The sequence below is a fragment of the Oncorhynchus gorbuscha genome, linkage group LG11 (assembly GCF_021184085.1).
Source record: "Oncorhynchus gorbuscha isolate QuinsamMale2020 ecotype Even-year linkage group LG11, OgorEven_v1.0, whole genome shotgun sequence".
NCBI lineage: Eukaryota > Metazoa > Chordata > Actinopteri > Salmoniformes > Salmonidae > Oncorhynchus > Oncorhynchus gorbuscha.
Genome location: NC_060183.1, coordinates 21,432,078 through 21,453,477, shown reverse-complemented (window position 1 = coordinate 21,453,477; position 21,400 = coordinate 21,432,078). Strand labels below are relative to the sequence as shown.

General features: G+C 41.0%; 3 protein-coding genes across 6 annotated transcripts; 2 read left to right on the top strand and 1 right to left on the bottom strand.

The window, feature by feature from the left end:
- Positions 1 to 2,287: 2,287 nt before the first annotated feature.
- Positions 2,288 to 4,209, top strand: LOC124048275 (gastric inhibitory polypeptide-like). Its single transcript, XM_046368895.1, has 4 exons — positions 2,288 to 3,399; positions 3,518 to 3,655; positions 3,798 to 3,894; positions 4,031 to 4,209. The coding sequence occupies exons 1-4, from the start codon at positions 3,251 to 3,253 to the stop codon at positions 4,031 to 4,033; spliced, it is 387 nt and encodes a 128-aa protein (XP_046224851.1). The 5' UTR covers positions 2,288 to 3,250; the 3' UTR covers positions 4,034 to 4,209.
- Positions 4,210 to 6,057: 1,848 nt separating this feature from the next.
- On the top strand, positions 6,058 to 12,470 carry snf8 (SNF8 subunit of ESCRT-II). The gene is made up of 8 exons (XM_046368889.1): positions 6,058 to 6,443; positions 6,568 to 6,618; positions 7,263 to 7,401; positions 7,571 to 7,675; positions 7,766 to 7,838; positions 11,373 to 11,514; positions 11,777 to 11,851; positions 12,024 to 12,470. Exons 1-8 carry the CDS (start codon positions 6,390 to 6,392, stop codon positions 12,159 to 12,161), a joined length of 777 nt encoding a protein of 258 aa, XP_046224845.1. The 5' UTR covers positions 6,058 to 6,389; the 3' UTR covers positions 12,162 to 12,470.
- A 32-nt stretch (positions 12,471 to 12,502) lies between these two features.
- On the bottom strand, positions 12,503 to 20,917 carry LOC124048272 (calcium-binding and coiled-coil domain-containing protein 2-like). Of its 4 annotated transcripts, none has more exons than XM_046368885.1 (16): positions 20,769 to 20,917; positions 20,086 to 20,261; positions 19,748 to 19,850; positions 19,366 to 19,526; positions 19,044 to 19,169; positions 18,814 to 18,936; positions 18,215 to 18,340; positions 17,999 to 18,121; positions 16,299 to 16,414; positions 14,803 to 14,872; positions 14,481 to 14,654; positions 14,206 to 14,394; positions 13,928 to 14,023; positions 13,648 to 13,825; positions 13,481 to 13,503; positions 12,503 to 13,294 (listed from the first exon to the last, which is right to left on the bottom strand). In XM_046368885.1, exons 2-16 carry the CDS (start codon positions 20,251 to 20,253, stop codon positions 13,130 to 13,132), a joined length of 1,941 nt encoding a protein of 646 aa, XP_046224841.1. In that variant the 5' UTR covers positions 20,254 to 20,261; positions 20,769 to 20,917; the 3' UTR covers positions 12,503 to 13,129. The 4 variants fall into 4 exon arrangements, with proteins under 4 accessions (XP_046224841.1, XP_046224843.1, XP_046224842.1 ...); XM_046368887.1 differs by having other exon boundaries at positions 13,648 to 13,753; XM_046368886.1 differs by having other exon boundaries at positions 14,275 to 14,394.
- Positions 20,918 to 21,400: the final 483 nt, after the last annotated feature.

Below are 21,400 nucleotides of genomic sequence, written 5' to 3'. Positions count from 1 at the left end.
CTTTCTGTGGGTGGGACAACCAGCGGAAAATACGGAGTGAAGGGGTTGGTAATGTTCTGTAGTTGCGTTGTGATTGGCTCAGTGTTCTTTCACTCATGGGAAACTATGTCACCACAAAATCTACGGGAGAGCTCAAGAGGCACATTTACATTTAAGTCATTTAGCAGACGCTCTTATCCAGAGTGACTTACAAATTGGTGCATTCACCTTATGACATCCAGTGGAACAGCCACTTTACAATAGTGCATCTAAATCAAGCCCCTTTGGTGTAGCCATAGAGTTACATTAGAAGTGCCCATCCAAGAAGGCTCAAGATCATTGGCCACAGATAAAATTATGTCAAATCACTTTATATCTACATTAGCTTTGATTTGACTGATCATGTCAACATCTTAACTAGTGAGTTAGCAGTTACCATCATGAATCAAGACTACTGGCAAATTTTTGAAGAGAAATTATAGGTAAAACTTAGCGGTGCTCATCGACCATTGGACATAAACATTACACAACAAGTTGTAAATCGCAAGTTCAACAATAAGTGGTTTGGAAGGAATCAGTGGCTAACTGCAAGCATTGCAAAGCAATCACTAGCCAGCTATTCAGTGGAGTTGATGTGTGGTCCAAGTCTGGGCTTAAAGATCTCTTTTCCAAAGAATAAACATATACAATTGAACATGCTGTCAATCCAACATGACTTCTGCTGCTTTCAAAACAACTGGAAACTCTGAACTGGGAAATATCAGACTTCAGTGAGTTCAAGACAACTGGGAACTTTGAAAAAAATGACCTCCGACTGGGAAAATACATTTTGAACTGTCATCCAACCTGGCATTCCAAATCGGGAACTCTGCGTTCTTTCTAGAGCTCCGACCTGAAGGTTACTAACATCATGATTAAACCCTGTTTTTTTTTCTTGAAAGCACCATAAATCCAGAGAATTACAGATTTTAATGACAAAGTTTGAAGACAAAATTTTCCCATGAAGGACCGCCGCGCCACCTTCCTTTTCAAGTGAGCACAGCACAACAAGATGAGTCCAAAAATGTGTTGTTTATTGCTGCATAAATTATGTACTATGCCAGGGAGATATTTATACTAAGTGTATGTTGTGTAGTAAGCTGTCCGTAGCCCATGAGCCTTACCCTAAAAATGTGGTCCCCTTTCCCCTCATAATTTGGCCTACTGTTCTGACTTGGTGGTGCAAATGTAGCCTATAGCCTGTTTCAGAGAAATGTCATCATTGAATATTGTAAGAGCTTTCATTGTCTACTTACAGTGGTCTCCAAAATTACTGGCACCCTGACTGCCAATGCACAAGCAATACTTAAACAAATATAAACAATATAATAATAGAGATAAACTTAAAATACCAACATGTGACAAATACTGTACTTTATTAATGTTTCAATGGAACCAACCAAAATAATTTATTGATTTAATTAAAAATCAATGTCCTCCAAATCAAGGTTTCACAATTAATGGCACCCGTAAAGATTATTGTAAATAACATCTACCAAAATTAAACCACAATATGCCCCCTTTATTTATAATATAATAATAGTAATATATGCCATTTAGCAGATGTTTTTATCCAAAGCGACTTACAGTCATGTGTGCATACATTCTACGTATGGGTGGTCCCGGGGATCGAACCCACTACCCTGGCGTTACAAGCACCATGCTCTACCAACTGAGCTACAGGGAGAATACTGTAAGAACGGTCTAAGTTCTGAATTCTGTCGCTGTACATTTCAAAAGTGCTGAACAAATAGGTATATTGACTATGTCCATCATAGCTCAATCATTAATGTCTTAACCGAAATTATGTATTGTCGTCCCCGTATGCCATCATTTGTACATCTCAGTTGAAACCACATTTGTTTAAGCAAGTAAACCATATCAGCTATGGTTTTTAAAAAGGCAGTAAATGAGGCTGAATTTTTTAAAAATCTGCCAGACAAGGCTCCGCTGATAGCCAGGTGTAACAGTGGTAAGGTGTTGGAACTGCTGTTGGGACTTTGTTGTTGGGACAGCTTTATGTAGGCCCTAACAGTTAGTGGGCACCGTTTGTCACCCTTATAGTCCAATTAATGCATTGTTTAGGGTTGTGTTGTGTTATGTAGTGGATTTGCTGGGATGTGTCTAAAAGCATTTTTTTTAGTTTGCCACACCAAGATTCACATGCTAAAATCACCACTGGTCAGGTGATTCTCTTCCATCACCAATATGTCACACCTGTGTGCTCTTTATCCTGTACTCATAAACATTTCCATGTTTTTGCTTTTAGGGATGAATACGAGGGCTTAGTTGAGGTTCGGCCGGCAAGGTAGAGACGACGGGGATGTGTTGGTGCTTTCTGCTTTCTCTGTGATGCATATTATTTACATATTTTTTTCTTTCTGCATTGTTAGGAAGTAAGTAAGTAAGCATTTCACTATTAATTTACACCTATTTTTTACAAAGTATGTGACAAATACAATTTCATTTGATAGGTGGGTTTAGCCTTGTCACTCCTTCAGCAACCTAAAATGACCATGATGAATAAAAAACAAACAGTAACAGCATTAGCATATTTACCATTACACCATCGTTCATATGTAAGACAAATCATGTTTTCCGATCTCAAGGACCATTTTAGATTTAAATTTAGCTACACGTAACCCAAAACAGGTTACAGCATTGAAAACATTCACCTTTTACTTCATTCCCTTATCTTCTAGTGTGACCATTAAGCTGTTCACGTCTCAATTGTTTCCCATCTAGCACCATTCAGATTAGCCTAATAGCCCAGAAAGGTTTACACTGATCATATTAAGGGTAGTTACCTCCAATCTAGGGAACAATTTTAAACATCCTATTATTTTACTCAGTTTTGAATTTATTAGAAAGCTTGCTTATCGGAAGTATGTGTATATTATTGCCCTAATGTAGTGGAACTAAGGTGTTATTCCTGTTGATATGCCGGTGTTGCCACAAATCACCTGTGAGAAACTGTATAAAAGGACCAATGTCTTGTATCAATTCACAAAAAGCCTGCATCTCTCACTGAAGAATATCCATTCACAAGGTAAGATAGTTTTCAAAATATACCCTTCCAGTATTCTGTTGTTTCAACTATACATTTCTACTTAATACATGCATTCTTGTGTCTAGCTTACTATATGTGTAATACATTTACAGAAATATAACAGTTATTTAGAAATATAAAGGAACCCCTGTATTGTAAGTGTAAGACATTCTCCACAATTGCATGTTTTTTTCTCTTCCTGACTTTCTCTGCCTCTCGCTTCTCTCCTCGTTTAGTTTTGTCACCATGAAGGTAGCTTTGTTTTCACTGGTGGTTCTCTGCGTGGCTGGGATGCTGCGTGCTGAAGTCCTGTCCCAGTCTGACGAGAACAGGTAAGATTCCCATCCTGCGTTTGAGATGTCTGATCATATTTAATTTTGATGTTGAGTCCCCTGCATTATCAAATATGTCCATTCCTCTCGCATGTTTGTGTTCATGTCTGCTTGTTAGTCTCACAGAAAATGGACATGGTTTGGGGAGAAGATACGCAGAGTCAACCATCGCCAGTGACATGAGCAAAATCATGGACTCCATGGTGCAGAAGAATTTTGTCAACTTCCTGCTCAACCAGAGAGAGAAAAAGAGCATGTAAGTCAAATTGGCTTTGAAATGACTATAATTGCTATAGTTCAGAACTTGAGATATGCAGAAGCTGAATCGGAGAGATGTGCAGAAACGGAGAGCAAATTCAGCCAATGGCAATTATAATAATAAAATAAAACTGTCATAGGTCTAATGTCACTCCAGAGGAAGATCCAGAGGCTCGCCTGTACTACAATCTCCTGAAAAAGCTTGCACTGTGCATTCGCAGCAAGGGACAGATCCATGTGAGTTCATTCTGTGAACTAATGTAATATAGTAAATTGTAGTAAATATAGTAAATTGTTGCCAAATTATTGGTTGTGTCATATTGTTTTTATTATAATATTTTCACATTTGTTTCCTCACTACAACCGAACACAGTGATGTTTTGAAGAATATCAACAAATGATCAACATTGGTGGGAGAGTAATGCAAAGAGAAGTCAACAAAAACATGACAATTTGGAGGAAAATGTATGCTATCTATTTTTGTGTACACAATATATATTGTAAACTAATAACTAATTGTTAAGGGGAAATAAAATAGCTTGAATTAAAAAAAAAAAATTGGCCTCACTGAGTTGTTAATTGCATCTAGCATTTTGCATGAGATAAACATTTCACAAAAGTAAAATCTTGAATTGCAATATTTTCACAAATGTTCACATTTTTCACAAATGTCACACCTTAAAGAGTCCTACTGGTCATATTGAAAGAATAACAAGGTCCGTTGCGTATCTTGAGAGGAGGCTTCATATACAGGGCATTCGGAAAGTATTCAGACCCCTTGACTTTTCCCACATTTTCTTACGTTTACAGCCTTATTCCAAAATTGGTTTAATTATTTTTTTTCCCTCATCAATCTACACAAACATATTACATTTTTGCAAATGTATTAAAAATAAAAAACAGAAATATTTGATTTACATAAATATTCAGACCCTTTGCTATGAGACTTGTTTCCATTGATCATCCTTAAGATGTTTCTACAACTTGATTGGAGTCCACCTGTGGTAAATTCAATTGATTGGAAATTATTTGGAAAGGCACACAACTGTCTATATAAGGTTCCACAGTTCACAGTGCATGTCAGAGTAAAAACCTAGCCGCGAGGTCGAAGAAACTGTCCGTAGATGTCCGAGACAGGATGTGTCAAGGCACAGATTTAGGGAAGGGTACCAAAAAAAATTCTGCAGCGTTGAAGGTCCCCAAGAACACAGTGTCCTCCATCATTCTTAAATGGTAGAAATTTGGAACCACCAAGACTCTTCCTAGAGCTGGCCGACCGGCTAAACTGAGCAATCGGGGGGACGGCCTTGGTCAGGAAGGTGACTAAGACCCCAATGGTCCCTCTGACAAAGCTCCAGAGTTCCTCGGTGGAGATGGGAGAAACTTCCAGAATGACAACCATCTCTGCAGCACTCCACCAATCAGGCCTTTATGGTAGAGTGGCCAGACGGAAGCCACTGCTCAGTAAAAGGCAGATGACAGCCCGCTTGGAGTTTGCCAAAAGGCACCTAAAGGACTCTATCATAGATCTAGGTTTCTTGAAGGTTTCTAGGTTTCTTGATGTTGAGGAATGAGAAGATTCAGTTGTAAGTACATTTAGGAACACATTACTATCCTTTCTTGAATATATTCACAAATGGATCTAAGGGCCCTAAAACAGGAAAGATAGGTGCAGCTTTTAGTGTTCCTGAGTTTAAGGTGGCAGGGACAAAAAGAGCAACAAATAATTTATCTGTTTACACAATGGAGTTGTTGGCCATACTATTGTCTACAAAGTGGGTGGAGGAGGTGAGGCCAGACAGTGGTAATTTGCTCTGACTCCTGTGCAGCACTGATCAGCCTAAATGCATCTGTGTCTCAGAGCAGACCGGATGTATTGTATGAGGTTTTTTAGTGCTTGTGTAGGGTGAAGCAGATGTATTGGTGATGTTCCTCTGGTTACCAGCTCATGTGGGAGTTAAGGGGAATGAGGAGGTGGATGTTATCGCCAAGTAGGCTCTTAAGAACAGTGGTTAAAAACAAATGGCAAGAGTTGTGGAACAGGGAGAGAAACGGAAGACACCTTTATAAGATACATGAAAAGTTGGGGGCAGGGAGGTCCTCAGGCCAAGAGAGAAGGGAGGAAAGTGTAATCAGAAGGCTGAGACACACAAGGCTCAATAGTACCATGAAATTGGTGGGGAAATCCAAATGGGAGGTGTCCTGTGTGGCTCAGTTGGTAGAGCATGGTACTTGCAATTCCTGGGTTGTAGGTTCAATTCCCATGGGGGACAAGTATGAAAGTGTATGCACTCACGCCTTCAGCATCTCTGGTTCACAGTCGAGTTGGTGGCAGAAGAAGTATCTTGCCGAGGCAGTAGGTGGCAGTACCATATTTGATGGCAATTGCCTCTCGTCAAACTTAGGAGGAAGTTACTTCCGGGTTCCTAAACTAAGCAAATAGACCTTGCTAGCTCTCAAGTTTCGCGAAATGAGTCGATTTCAAAGTTGTGTGCATAGAAATTATTATTGAATAAGAACGGAATGCTGAGAGCTATCATATGGCTGCAATAGGCTAAAAGCACCTCGCGACCTCACAAATTAATTTGACCGTGCAACTGGAAGCTACCTAGCTCGCTAACGTTAGTTGGCAAGCATAACAATAGCGGTGTCAACTTTTTACATTTACATTACATTTAAGTCATTTAGCAGACGCTCTCATAGCTAGCTAGTCCTTTTTTCACATCAACAAGATGCATAGGAGAGGAGTAGGTGCGGGAGCTATCGCCAAAAAGAAGCTTGCAGAGGTAGGTTGGTTGTCTAGATGAATGAAGGTTGTCTAGATGAATGAATCTACAAAATGTAAACAATGAATCCAAGGCATTTCAGAAATACAACCATCTTATCCAAAACACTCTTATTTTTTTGTAGGCCAAGTATAAAGAGAGGGGGACCGTGTTAGCTGAGGATCAAATTGTTCAGGTAAGCTCAATAATATTATAATAATATGCCATTTAGCAGACACTTTCATCTAAAGCGATGTAGTCATGCGTGCATACATTTTACTTACGGGTGGTCCCTGGAATCAACCCACTATCCTGGCGTTGCAATCAATCAAACAATCAAATTGATTTTATAAAGCCCAGTTTACACCAGTAAGTGTCACAAAGTGTTATACAGACACCCATCCTTAAACCCCAAAGAGCAAGCAATGCAGATGTAGAAGCACAAAAACGTCCAACGAATGCCTCGACCATGTTGTACATTTTAGCTAAGGAAAAACTCCCGAGTGAGAAGGGAACTAAGGAAGAAACATAGAGGGGAACCAGTCCTCCTCTTTCTGTGCAGGGTGGAGATTATAAGAGTACGGCCATTTAGGCAAGATGTATAAATGTTCATATGTGACTGGTAGGGTCAGATAACAACCACAGTGGTTATAGAGGGTGCTGAAGCAGAACACTTCAGGAGTAAATGTCAGTTGGGTTTTCATCGTCAAGCAGCGCCATACTCTACCAACTGAGTTTATGTGTGGGTGTGCAAGTGTCTTCATTGGAATGTTATTCAATCCATGTAGCTAGTCAAGGTGTTGCCGCTGTGGAAATATCTAAAACATCATGGTCTTTCAGATGTCAAAACAGCTGGAGACCTTCAAATCTAACCTTGAGGAATTTGCCAGCAAGCACAAACAAGAGATTCGTAAGAGTTCCCAGTTCCGGGTCCAGTTTCAGGAGATGTGTGCCACCATTGGAGTTGACCCACTTGCCTGTGAGAATCACAACTGTGTCTGTTTAAAATAGAAGTTGTTTTTGCCCTACAATAAAAGCCCATGAAAAATGTCCTTTACTCCTTTTTTTATGCATGTTGTTACGCATATGTTGTATTTAGTTAAGGAATTGAAATGCAACCAATTAAGTGTTTTCTGTGTCATTGACAGCTGGCAAAGGCTTTTGGTCTGAGATGCTTGGTGTGGGTGACTTCTATTACGAGCTGGGTGTGCAGATCATTGAAGTATGCCTGGCACTGAAACACAGAAATGGAGGTGAGGCTTCTTTGGAACATCATCAAAGTCATAGCAAAACACTGCATTTTGAAATGTGTCGTTCATTGGTGTTCCGTCTCTGTGTTTTAGGACTTATTACCCTGGACGAACTCCATCACAGAGTGTTGAAGGGAAGGGGGAAATTTGCTCAGGATGTGAGCCAGTGAGTACTATCTGACAAATATCAGAAATGATATAATAAATTCTCTCCTAAGTAATGCAGAAAGTCAACATTTATCATCATATTTAATATTAGAGAGGATCTCATGTCAAATGCTGTTGAAGTAATGTGGCTACAGGTTCACTTGCCTCACCTAAACCCTATTCTTGTGCAAAGTGGCTATAGACCACCAAGTGCTAACAGTCAGTATTTGGATAATATGTGTGAATTGCTTGATAATGTATATGATATTAATAGAGTGGTTTATTTTCTGGGTGACCTAAATATTGACTGGCTTTCATCAAGCTGTCCACTCAAGAGAACATGAAACTGTAACTAGTGCCTGCAACCTGATTCAGGTTATCAGTCAACCTGCCAGTGTATTTACAAGCAGAACAAGAACTAAATCATCCACTTGTATTGAACACATCTTTACTAATGCTTCTCGAAATCTGATCTAAAGCAGTTTCCACACCTATCAGATGTAGTGATCATAATAGTCATAGCTAGGAAAACCAAAGTTTCAAAGACTGGACCTAAAATAGTGTATAAGCGATCAAGAGGTTTTGCAATTATTCTTATTTTGAACATGTGAAAAATATGTGTTGGTCTAATGTGTGTAATGAGGAACATCCTGATGCTGCACATTAAGCATTTATGAAATTGCTTCTTCCGGTTACTGACATGCATGCGACAATAAATAAACGTACTGTTAAAACTGCCAAATCCCCATGGATAGATGGTTAATTTAAAAACGTTATGTCTGAGAGACAATTCATTTGCTCAACCCTAAACCTCATCAATCGATTATTGAATAGTGTGGCTATTGAGCAAGTTAAGGAGACAAGCTATCACGGTCAAAATACGTTGCTTATTCTAAAATGGATAAAAGATGGATGAAAGAAAACACACTATACCTTTTGCATTCGGAAAGTTACGTTGCTTATTCTAAAATGGATGAAAGAAAACACACTATTCATAACCTTTTTTTAGCAAGCTACTAACTTGCCTCATTTCTACAACTCCTGTACGGACTCTGAGAGAGAAGAAGGTTGAAAGTTATGCGTCCTCTGATGCACAACCCAACCAAGCCGCACTGCTTCTTAACACAGCGTGCATCCAACCCGGAAGCCAGCCGCACCAATGTGTTGGAGGAAACATCGTGAACCTGGCACTGCACCCGGCCAGCCACAGGAGTCGCTGGTGCGTGATGAGACAAGGATTATCCCTACCGGCCAAGCCCTCCCTAACCTAGACCACTAGGCCAATTTTCACGGCCGGTTACGACAGAACCTGGGCGTGAACCCAGAATCTCTGGTAGCACAGCGGGCTCTGCAGTACAGCGCCCTTAACCACTGTGCCACCCGGGAGGCCCAACATTCAAAAACAGATTTTTAGAAATTGTTGCAAATGTATTTTTTTTAAACACTTACATTAATATTCAGACCCGTTATCAGTACTTTGTTGAAGCACCTTTGGCAGCGATTACAGCCTTGAGTCTTCTTGGGTATGACGCTACATGACATAACTTGGCACACCTGCATTTGGAGAGTTTCTCCCATTCTTGTCTGCAGATCCTCTCAAGCTCTGTCCGGTTGAATGAGGGAGAGTCACTGCACAGCTATTTTCAGGTCTCTCTGAGCGCTCTGGAGGTTTTCATCAATGATCTCTCTACTTTGTTCCATTCATATTTCCCTCAGTCCTGACTAATCTCCCAGACCCTGCTGCTGAAAAACAACCATAGAGTGTGATGCTGCCACCACCATGCTTCATCGTAGGGATGGTGCTAGGTTTCCCCCAGATGTGACGCTTGGCATTCAGTTCAATCTTGGTTTTATCAGACCTGAGAATCTTGTTTATCATGGTCTGAGAGTTCTTTAGGTGCCTTTTGGCAAACTCCAAGTTGGTTGTCATGTGCCTTTTACTGAGGAGTGGCTTCCATCTGGACACTCTTCCATAAAGACCCAATTGTAGGAGTGCTGCAGAGATGGTTGTCCTTCTGGAAGTTTCACCCATCTCAAAAGAGGAACTAGAGCTCCGTCAGAGGGACCATCGGGTTGTTGGTCACCTCCCTGACCAAGGTCCTTCTCCCCCGATTGCTCAGTTTGGCTGGGCGGCCAGCTCTAAGAAGAGTCTTGGTGGTTCCAAACTTCTTCCATTTAGGAATGATGGAGGCTGTTGTGTTCTTTGGGACCTTAAATGCTGCAGACATCTTTTGGTACCTTTCCCAAGATCTGTGCCTCGGCACAATCCTGTTTCGGAGCTCTACGGACAATTCTTTCGACCTCATCGCTTGGCTTGGTCAGCTGTGGGACCTTATATAGACAGATGTGTGCCTTTCCAAATCATGTCCAATCAATTTCATTTAGCACAGGTGGACTCCAATCAAGCTGGAGAAACATCTCAAGGATGATCAATGGAAACAGGATGTACCTGAGCTCAATTTCGCGTCTCATAGCAAAGGGTCTGAATACTTATGTAAATAAGGTATTTCTGTTTTTTATTTTTAATACATTTGCACACAAAAAATGCTTTCTCATTATGGGGTATTGGGTTTAAATTGATGAGGGGGGGAACAATTGAGTCAATTTTAGAATAAGGCTGTAACGTAACAAAAAGTCAAGGGGCCTGAATACTTTCCGAATGCTATGGTTACTTAATTGGGAAGAGGTCTGGACATGATAAAACATTGCTCTGCTTTCTTGATATTCCAGTCAACCAGACAGGTTCTACAGGCCCTAGTTTTGATGCACTTGGACTACTGTGCAGTTGTGTGGTCAGTTGCAGCAAAGAAGGACATAGGCAAATTGCAGTTGATCTAAAATAGGTCAGCATATATTAATTTCTCTTAGATGTACATGGAGGGAAAGTGTCAGTAGCATGCATGTCAGTCTCTCCTGGCTCAAAGTTGAGGAGAGATTGACTGCATCACTATTAGTCTTTGTGCACCGTGTTGAAGGTACTGAACTGTCTGTTCAAGCAGTTCGCAGACAGTTCGGGTACTCGGTACAACACTAGACATGTAACCAGAGGACTTCACTGTCCCCAGGTCCAGAATAGAGGCTGGGGGAAACACAGTATTAAATAGAGCCATGACTAAATTGAACTCTGCCACCCCAGGTAACTCAAGCTAGCAAATAAACAAGATAAAAACTAAGTTAAAGAACACCGTACGGCACGACGGGGACATTTTAATGCATTTTGTATTGTATTATTTATTTTATGATGTATGTTATACCTGGTTGGGATTGGACTTTGATATGTGGTTGACTCGCCTGGCTGTGGGTCGCTCTGTATGGGAGTATCTGCTGAATGGCTAAATTGAAATGTAAATTTAGTGCTATGTATATTATATATTTTATTTGTTGTCCTGTTTCCTGTTTGGACTCCAGGAAGAGTAGCCTCTGCCTCCCCAGCAGCTAATTGGGGATCCCAATAAATACTAAATACAATAATGTAAACATATTGATATGTATTCATCAACTTTAGTGGACTTTCATTATGAAGTTGAAATTGTATCTCTATTCTCCACTCCAGAGATGACTTGGTGCGGGCCATAAAGAAGCTGAAAGTCATGGGGAATGGCTTTGGGATGATTCCTGTTGGAGGCTCTTACCTCGTGCAGTCAGTGCCAGCAGAGCTCAACATGGACCACACTGTGGTACTTCAGCTGGCTGAGGTAAATCCTTCATTTCACCTCTTGAGTCTGTATTGTGTGGCTGGCTGCCTCATCAGTAATTATGCTAAATGACTTGTCAAAAATGTCTCAGAATACTGATTGTGAGATTAAAGAGGGGCACTGTTTGTTTTTTCTTGTGAGCAGTTGCCAACATCATGCTTGGATCCAGAACATGCTGCTCTGATACTTTTGCTGAGTCATTTAGAGGAATGCAAATATGGTGCCAGGTGTCATGAATATTTGTTTTTCTGCCAATTTGCAGAAGAAGGGCTACGTTTCAGTGAGTGAGATCAGAGAGAGTCTTAAGTGGGAGCGAGAGCGAGCCTGTCATGTGCTGGTAAGTCGCCTACAGAGGAAATGCAAAGAAAAGCTGCCAAGAATTTAGGAGGATATTTTACAGAACAAAATGTTTACAAGAAAATTAGAAGTGACAAAGTACCATAGAACCATGGTTCTTGATTTGATTTAGCTCACCACCATCCTAACATACACACTCCTTGTTGTCCTAGGATCACCTATTGAAAGAGGGCTTGGCGTGGTTGGATTCCCAAGCTTCTGGAGAGCCACAGTATTGGCTGCCAGCCCTCTTTTCTGAGCTGACTTCCCGTGATGTCACACCTGAGGAGGCCAATCAGATAACGCCTTAAGAAAGATAGGATTTTTGGTACGTGGGATGTCTCGGTAACTTCTTGAAGAACAATGTGTGCCTGTTGGGAAAGTCCTGAATTGAAATGGGGTGTATTTAACTTTTTAAAGGGTAGGTACCAATTATGTATATAAATCATTGGTAGGTACACTTGATATTGCTTCTCTTCAGCAATTGTGGAGATGAAAACTAGGTTACAAATGTTGTTTTCTGTGGCAGTTGTCAATCATGGATTTGTTTTTTGTTTTTGTTTTTTAAATGTCATTATATTCAATTTCCTTCTATTAAAACATTTTAGGATTTCTTGGCATATTGCAGTTTGTGCTACAAAAACATTTCACATAACTGTGAAGATAACTTTATTTGTTGCTTGAACATCCCACATGAATCTCATTTCAACCCTTACATTATCAGAGCGCATCATTTGACCATTAGTCATTTGACTTTATTATGCAACACATCATTTACATTTTAGCGGCAGGTTAAAAGGGACTATAGTGAAGTTAGCCAAAGTAAACATACAGTAGTTCAGAAGAGATAATAGCAGTAGAGTAAACCTAGGAAACTATTAAATAGCAGATCCATACAGTCCTATCCATCAGCGATGGAGGCAAATTAAGAATAAACAGTCAATCCTAACCCTCAGTGCTTAAAACAACATGATCAATTCAGGCAAATTAAGAATAAACAGTCAACCCTAACCATCAAAGTGTCTAAAACAACATGATCAATTCAGGCAAATTCAATTAGATACAGATTTCCCAGACATTAAATTCACAGCACTTAACGTTACCAGGTTCGATAACATTGACAGTAATAAACAGGGGCCTTTAAATGTTTGTCTTACAATGTCGTGGATAGGTTGTTAGCCTGTATTTATTTGCCCCCACCTCTTAGAAATATAATTAGTAGCGTATCAGCTTTCTTTAACAAGTAGTCAACTCTCTGGGTCGTGAGGATGTGGCTTCCCTACACCTCATGGCTGTAGACGTGTTCCTCATACTTGGTCTGCTCCATTCCGTCACAGATGAGGGTGCAAAAGGGGCACACTCTGTGACTGTCCTCGTGCAGCTCCAGCTCATTCGGGGTGATGCCAGGGAAGCACTCATGGCAGTGACGACACGTCAAGGACAACTATGGGACGGACACGGGTCATAAGTGGAAATAATGTCGGATCTAGACTGGATAGTTAACTGTACTCTAGCACAAACATTATAGAGCATTATGAAACCAACTCTTTGATCCCAAACCACTAGTGTATGTTGTTGCAAGCATAATCTGCCGTATAACCATGTATATCATAGGAATGACTTAACATACCTCCTCCACGTTTGTCGCAGGGCCTGCAAACAGAATCATATGTCAGCCATAGTTGAACCTGTTTTGTTATTTTCCAAGAAGCCGTGTCCGTGAGGCACAAGTGGCGTTCATGTCTCATTTGAGAATATTTCGGTGAGGCTTTCCAACAGCTGGAATATTGGGAATACCTGGGGTCTCATAAGGGTTCCCAAAGTGGAGAGAGGCAGCCAGTGTATCTTGCTGCTGCTCCTCAGTGGGGGTGGGGTCAGTTGAAGAGCCATAAGGGTTGGGATGCTGCATGGACACAGGAGCAGGCTGGATGTCAGCAAACTCCTTGCGAAGTCTCTCAACATTTCTTTTGAGATCCTGACAGATCGAATACAGTGGCAAAACCCCAATGTAAGCAGACGTCCCTAATTGTAAATAATTAAATGACTAGTAAAGAGTATCAACATTCACAGCAATCACCTGATTTTCTCTGGCCAACTCCTCTTTCTCTACTTTAGCGATCTCTGCCATGCTTTCTTTCTCCTCAACGACTCTGTGGAACTCTAAAAGTTGCGTCTGAGGGGAGAGAACAGGGAACTTGTGATCAGACAAGGGAATACGTTTAGTGCGTTTTTATATTCATTTGCTCTCGCAGGTGAACTACTTTCCCAGAACAAACAACACCTTGGTAAGAAAAAAAATTATATCGCTGACCCTGTCTGTGGATCGAAATAGCGTCAAAGATATTCTCTAAGCACCTCTAGTTTTCTGCTTTTCTGCTCTGCCTGTGTAGCCCTCATGACTACGAGATTCGTGCACTCATTGACCTTCACCAGTTCCCCCTCTGCTTGCTCTGCACGTCTGCGTGTGTTGTTGGAAGCCTGCAGTTCCTGGTGCAACTGTGTCTGAGCCTCCTGCAGCTGGCCAAGAAGATCTTGGTATTGCACCTGATGGCGCACAAGAAGACGACAGTATTACATTTCACAATGGCGTGTACAGGAAGGACATAGTTCTTTTAGCAACTTGTTCCAACCTTCAAATCACTGTCCACCATCTCCTGCTGTGGCTGGTGCCCCTGCTCTGACAGGCTTCTGTGTAAGGCCTTGTTCTCCGTCTTCAAGTCATCCAGATCAAGGGTGAGACCACGCAGTTTGCGCAGCTCCACAGAAAGCTTCACCTTCTCTTTCTCACTGCTCTGGAGATCCACCTGGAAAGGGTCAACATGAGGTTCTGTGATTGACTGGATTTTTTCACATCAAAGAAAGCACTAAATTAATTGGCCAACAGGTCTTTTAAAGAGTGTATGTGTGTTACAGGCATTCATTTACATCAATTACTCTGCTGAGTGTCCTGACCTGTAGAAGCTGAATGTGATCCTTCAGTCTGTAAGACTCCTGCTCAGAATCTCTGAGCCTTGGGCTCAGCCTGTTGACACAGAAACGGGGGCATGAGGAACAGCATTGTTACACAAGTGTAAAAAAAAATATATATATATATATATATATATATATATATAAACTCAGCAAAAAAAGAGACGTCCCTTTTTCAGGACCCTGTCTGTGGAACGGTCGTTAAGAAACTAATAGCTTACAGACGGTAGGCAATTAAGGTCACAGTTATGAAAACTTAGGACACTAAAGAGGCCTTTCTACTGACTCTGGAAAAACACCAAAAGAAAGTTGCCCACGGTCCCTGCTCATCTTCGTGAACGTGCCTTAAGCATGCTGCAAGGAGGCATGAGGACTGCAGATGTGGCCAGGGCAATAAATTGCTATGTCCGTACTGTGAGACGCCTAAGATAGTGCTACAGGGAGACAGGACGGACAGCTGATCGTCCTCGCAGTGGCAGACCACATTTAACAACACCTGCAGTACAGGATGGCAACAACAAATGCCTGAGTTACACCAGGAACGCACAATCCCTCCATCAGTGCTCACTGTCCGCAATAGACTGAGGGCTTGTAGGCCTGTTGTAAGGCAGGTCCTCACCAGACATCGCCCGCAACAACACCGCCTATGGGCGCAAACCCACGTCGCTGGACCAGACAGGACTGGCAAAAAGTGATCTTCACTGACAAGTCGCAGTTTTGGTCGGATTCGCGTTTATCGTCAAAGGAATGAGCGTTACACGAGGCCTGTACTCTGAAGCGGGATCGATTTGGAGGTGGATGGTCCATCATGGGGCGGTGTGTCACAGCATCATCGGACTGAGCTTGTTGTCATTGCAGGCAATCTCAACGCTGTGCGTTACAGGGAAGACATCCTCCTCCCTCATGTGGTACCCTTCCTGCAGGCTCATCCTGACATGAACCTCCAGCATGACAATGCCACCAGCCATACTGCTCGTTCTGTGCGTGATTTCCTGCAAGACAGAAATGTCAGTGTTCTGCAATGGCCATCGAAGAGCCCAGATCTCAATCCCATTGACCACGTCTGGGACCTGTTGGATCAGAGGGTGAGGGTGAGAGTAGGGTAACATCTCACAGCAAGAGCTGGAAAATTGGTTGGGGTCCATGAGGAGGAGATGCACTGCAGTAGTTAATGCAGCTGGTGGCCACACCAGATACTTTTGATTTTGACCCCTTCCCTTTGTTCAGGGACAAATTATTCAATTTCTGTTAGTCACATGTCTGTGGAACTTGTTAAGTTCATGTCTCGGTTATTGAATCTTATGTTCATACAAATATTTACACATGTAAAGTTTGCTGAAAATAAACACAGTTGACAGTGAGAGGATGTTTCTTTTTTTGCTGAGTTTATATATAAACAGGATGATGATATGATATGACTGGAAAGGTGTTGTACTAGAAAGATATGTCCACTGAATGGATTACTCAAGACAAGTACTCACTGTGCAATCTCCACACTTTGAACCTCTACCTTTTCTTTCAACTCCTCTTGCTCCTTCTTCAGCTGTTTGATCTTGCTCAATGCTCGTTCATATTTCTCACAAATAGGAGTCAGAGACTGCAGGCATTTGTGAAGAGAAATAGCAAGTTTAAAGTGATTCAGACTTTGTCCCTTTTAAGCCAATTTTTGCGAATGCAGTTTGCTTAATATTTTGTGTAGTGCAAACACTCCAAAGGAACTCAGACCCCTCAAAATATCCCCCGAAGTGAACCGAACTGAAACCATCTCGAGAGGTGGTCTGACTTCGGTTCTCTTAAATTCTGCAGGCCGGTTCTTTTTTTTAGACCAATGTGAATACAAAGCTCCCCAGGTTCGCTTGTCGTTATTCCTGCACCATACACCACACTACTTTATTAAAGAGGACTATACAGTGCCTTCGGAAAGTATTCAGACCTCTCGACTTTTTCCACATTTTGATAGGTTCAGCCTTATTCTAAAATGCATTCAATCTACACACGATACCCCATAATGTCAAAGCAAAAACTGGTTTTTGGAAGAAAAAAAAACGGAAATATCACATTTACATAAGTATTCAGACCCTTTACTCAATACTTTGTTGAAACCCCTTTGGCTGTGATTACAATCTTGAGTCTTCTTGGGTATGACGCTACAAGCTTGACACATCAGTATGTGTGGAGTTTCTCTCATTCTTCTCTGCAGATCCTCTCAAGCTTCTTCAGGTTGGATGGGTAGCGTTGGTGCACAGCTATTTTCAGGTCTCTCCAGAGATGTTTGACAGGGTGTAAGTCCGGGCTCTGGCTGAGCCACTCAAGGACATTGAGACTTGTCCCGAAGCCACTCCTGTCTTGTCTTGGCTGTGTGCTTAGGGTTGTTGTCCAGTTGAAAGGTGAACCTTCGCCCCAGTCTGAGGTCCTGAGTGCTCTGGAGCAGGTTTTCATCAAGCATCTCTCTCTACTTTGTACCCTTTCCCAGATCTGTGCCTCGACACAATCCTGTCTCAGAGCTCTATGAACAATTCATTTGACCTCGTTGCTTGGTTTTTGCTCTGACATGCACTGTCAACTGTGGGACCTTATATAGACAGGTTTGTGCCTTTCCAAATCATGTCCAATCAATTGAATTTACCACAGGTGGACTCCAATCAAGTTGTAGAAACATCTCAAGGATGATTAATGGAAACAGGATGCACCTGAGCTCAATTTCGAGTATCATAGAAAAGGGTCTGAATACTTATGTAAATAAGGTATTTCTGTTTTTGTTTTTTTATACATTTGCATTTTCGCTTTGTCATTATGGGGTATCGTGTGTAGATTGTAGGGGAAATTAATGTATTTAATCCATTTTAGAATAAGGCTGTAACGTAACAAAATGTGGAAAAAGTCAAGGGGTCTGAATACTTTCTGAAGGTCCTGTATGTGAAAACACCCTTCGATACATGACAAGGAGACAGAGAAAGTGTGGGGGGAAAAAAGAGTAGAAGAGGCATTGAAAAATATTGATGGTATACAAACAGCCTGTTACATGTATTGACACGTTCACCAAATATTTTTTAATGAATTGGGGCCAGAGACTGCAGCCTTTCATGGAAAGAAACTGTTAGAAACTAGACAAAATGTACTCCGTAGTAGTAGTAGTAGTTCTTTGGTAGGCCCAAATGGGAAATTGGTTTGCGACAGTTACCTCCTGTCCTGTGTGTGATTCATCCATTGATTTGTCCTTCTGTGTCAGTTCTTCATGCTCTCTAGCATTCTGTTGCTGTTGCTCCAGTTTGCTCACTACCTGTGCAAGTTCCTCTTTAGATTCCTACAGGAACAATATATAATTAATCACCCTCTCAGCCTGATTAGGGGGCTAGAAGTAAAACTGCTGGTGGAAAGAAAAGACTTTCAAACAAACCTTGAGGCGGTCAATCTCTTGCTGTTGCTCCTTTAGGGCACGTGTCAGAGTCTCATTTTGCTCTTTCAGTTGCCCCAACTCCATGGCCATCTCCTCTTTCTCCCTCTCACTTTGCACCACCTGTTCCTAGATTCAGAAATGCTCAAATCATGTCCATAACCTCTACTTATGGATATGGAACACTAGTCACTTTAATAATGTTTACATACTGCTTTACCCATCTCATATGTATATACTGTATTCTATTCTACTGTATTTTAGTCAATGCCACTCCGACTTTGCTCATCCTAATATTTATATACTTCTCTATTCCATTATTTTCCTTTTAGATTTGTGTATTGCTGTGAACTGTTAGATACGACTGCCCGGTTGGAGCTAGGAACACAAGCATTTCACTACACTTGCAATAACATCTGATAAATAGGTGTATGTGACCAATACACTTTGATTGGATTTGATTACTGTGTTTGGAAAGTTCCATCTATCCATCAAGTATAGTTCCACCAGTTATGTTGAAAAGCATTTATGTTTCAGTATGGAAAGAGTTTCTTAGTTGTCAGATGATTTGTGTTGTAGACACAAAATTCACCAAATATTACCTCCTGTCCTTTGCGTGAGTCTTCCATTGATTTAGCTTTCTGTGTCAGTTGTTCATGCTCTCTTGACTTCTGCTGCTGCTTCTCCAGGTTCCCGTCTGCCTTGTATAGCTCCTCGTTAGACAACTGCAGAGATAATGTTACAATTCCATTACCCCACATTGTAATTTCCATTCTCACACATGACTCGTGGCTAGAAATGAGCAGATGTAACGACCATCTTGAAAACAAACCTTGAGGCAATCAATCTCTTGCTGTTGCTCCTTCAGGACTCCTCTCAAAATCTCATTTTGCTCTTTCAGTTGCCCCAACTCCATGACCATCTCTTCTTTTTCCCTCTCACGTTGCTCTACCTTTTCCTAGATTCAGAAATGCACATCATGTACATGCATACGGATAATTCTAGCTAAAATGTTCTTGTGAGGGACATCATCTCCTTGACCATTCACTAAGCAAGCCAAACAAAAAGTTCTGCATTTTTAAGTATTTCAAGCATGGTCTTTAAAACACAATCAAATCAACGTTTAATCTTAGGTATGGTGGATTGCGTTGTACCTGTGTTGTGATGACCAAGAGGTCATTTTCTAGGCTGCCGTCTGTGCTTTGTTCCCCTGAGGTTTTAAAGCAGAAGGGGGTGCTGGCTCCTCTCACTTGGCCGTTGCTATCAATATAGCAGAACTGATAGAACTCTGCATCATCCTTTGGCAAGTAGTATGCTATCAGAACGACAACATCGTTGTCAGTGCCAGCATAATATTGATCACTTGAGTGTCAAATAAATGTAATTTGTATCTAAAATTAAGAAATGAACATGGGCCTATAACGAATCCACCTAAAATCCACCAAAAAACGAATCCACCTAAACTGATCACGATCATTCATATCAAAGTTCATGTCAGTTGAAAAGTTTGAGGATAAAATGCACACATGGTCTTACCACTAAAAAGCACTTGTTTTTTGTTTGCATCCTGTTTTATCAGATCCAATGATGGTTCTATCCACACAAATGTGTAATAATCCTTTGTGGTGCTCCAGCCCACCTGCACAAAATCAGTTATAACACAATCAGCACAACATCAGTTATAACACAATCAGCACAACATCAGTTATAACACAATCATGACTGACTGACAACTGGGAGGCATTCCAGACTGTGGATGTCTATTGCTAAATATATTAGGTTATTATTTCCTTTGTGGAAATACAATCCATATCATAATCTCTGATGAACCAGACCAATCATGAATATTCATGACAAAATATCTATAATCTCACCTTGAATATCCCCACCCAGTCTCTGGGGTTCTGTTGAATGGCTGCTGTCAGAGTGTAGCTGCAAGTCACGGCAATATTTGGCACGTAGGAGTGGGGGATTTCCTGAAATACAACCTGGGAAAAGGTTGTTGACAATTCCATGTTGGCTGCACTTTCGACGCTCTCCATTGTGACCTCTGAAATTGAGAATATAACAAAATGAAAACAAGTAGGCCCCAAATGCGCATAAAAACAAACAGAATGTACAACTCGAATAAAACACAATTTATGTTCTCAACTGAACGCCGTATATATATCTAATCTGGCAGCACACGTTGTGGATGGTTCGTATGTTAATTAGAAGGCCAAACATTTTATATCACATAAAAATGGCATACAATGTTGCGTTCGCAAAACTAAGTTTCACTTTCATTTTACATTTTTGTGAAACGTATCGCCTATTTTTCACACTTGACAATCACATTTAACATACCCATAAATGTTTTTTGACGACTTTTGGACGTCAATTTGATTGACAAATTTATACTTCTAACCCAATAACTTATTAGAGGGTGATTTATTATGTTTGATCAAGCTACAATAAAACACTGGAGAGAAAAATAATATGAAAGTGAACACAATTCTGTCACTATTAAGATCAATGTGTTATACGGTTTAGCTAAAAAATAAATGGTTGAACTTACATGAAGTTTGGACTGCCAACTGCAACTGCCAGTTCAACTCAGCAGTGTCGCAACTCGGACAGCAACAAGAAGTACTTACTGTCCCTAGGTTTAATTTCCAGCAGAGAGGAAGAGGTTAGAGGAGAGGGATAACAGGGCTAAAATCTATCTTCTCCAACAGGTGGCGTTGTTTCGTTTTTTTCGCTCAACAAGCGAGGAGCTTTTGTATGGAGGTCAATGAGGGTGTCGAATTTGGTTAACACAAAAATGTGATGGCTTATTTTCTATGTGTGGCTTATTTGATCAAATAGAAGTATAATAATGATGAGATTGTTACGAGTGTACGGATATAAATAGGACACCTGACATCCCGGGAACTTTGAGAAAACACATATCGGAGTTGTGGCTGGTCGTTACTACTTACCCCAGCCACAAAGTCATAAAGCCCATTTCTACAATGTATCTTCTTAAAATGTGATTAAACCTAACCTTAACCACACTGATAACCTTAAATGAACACCAAAAATCCGATTTTTGTTTTCATAAACTTTTTTATGATAACCTATAGCCAATTTAGACTTTGTGGCTGTGGTAACTTGTGGAAACCCTTGTGCCTGCTGTTCGCACACGTACATGTTTATACTTTCCCTTTC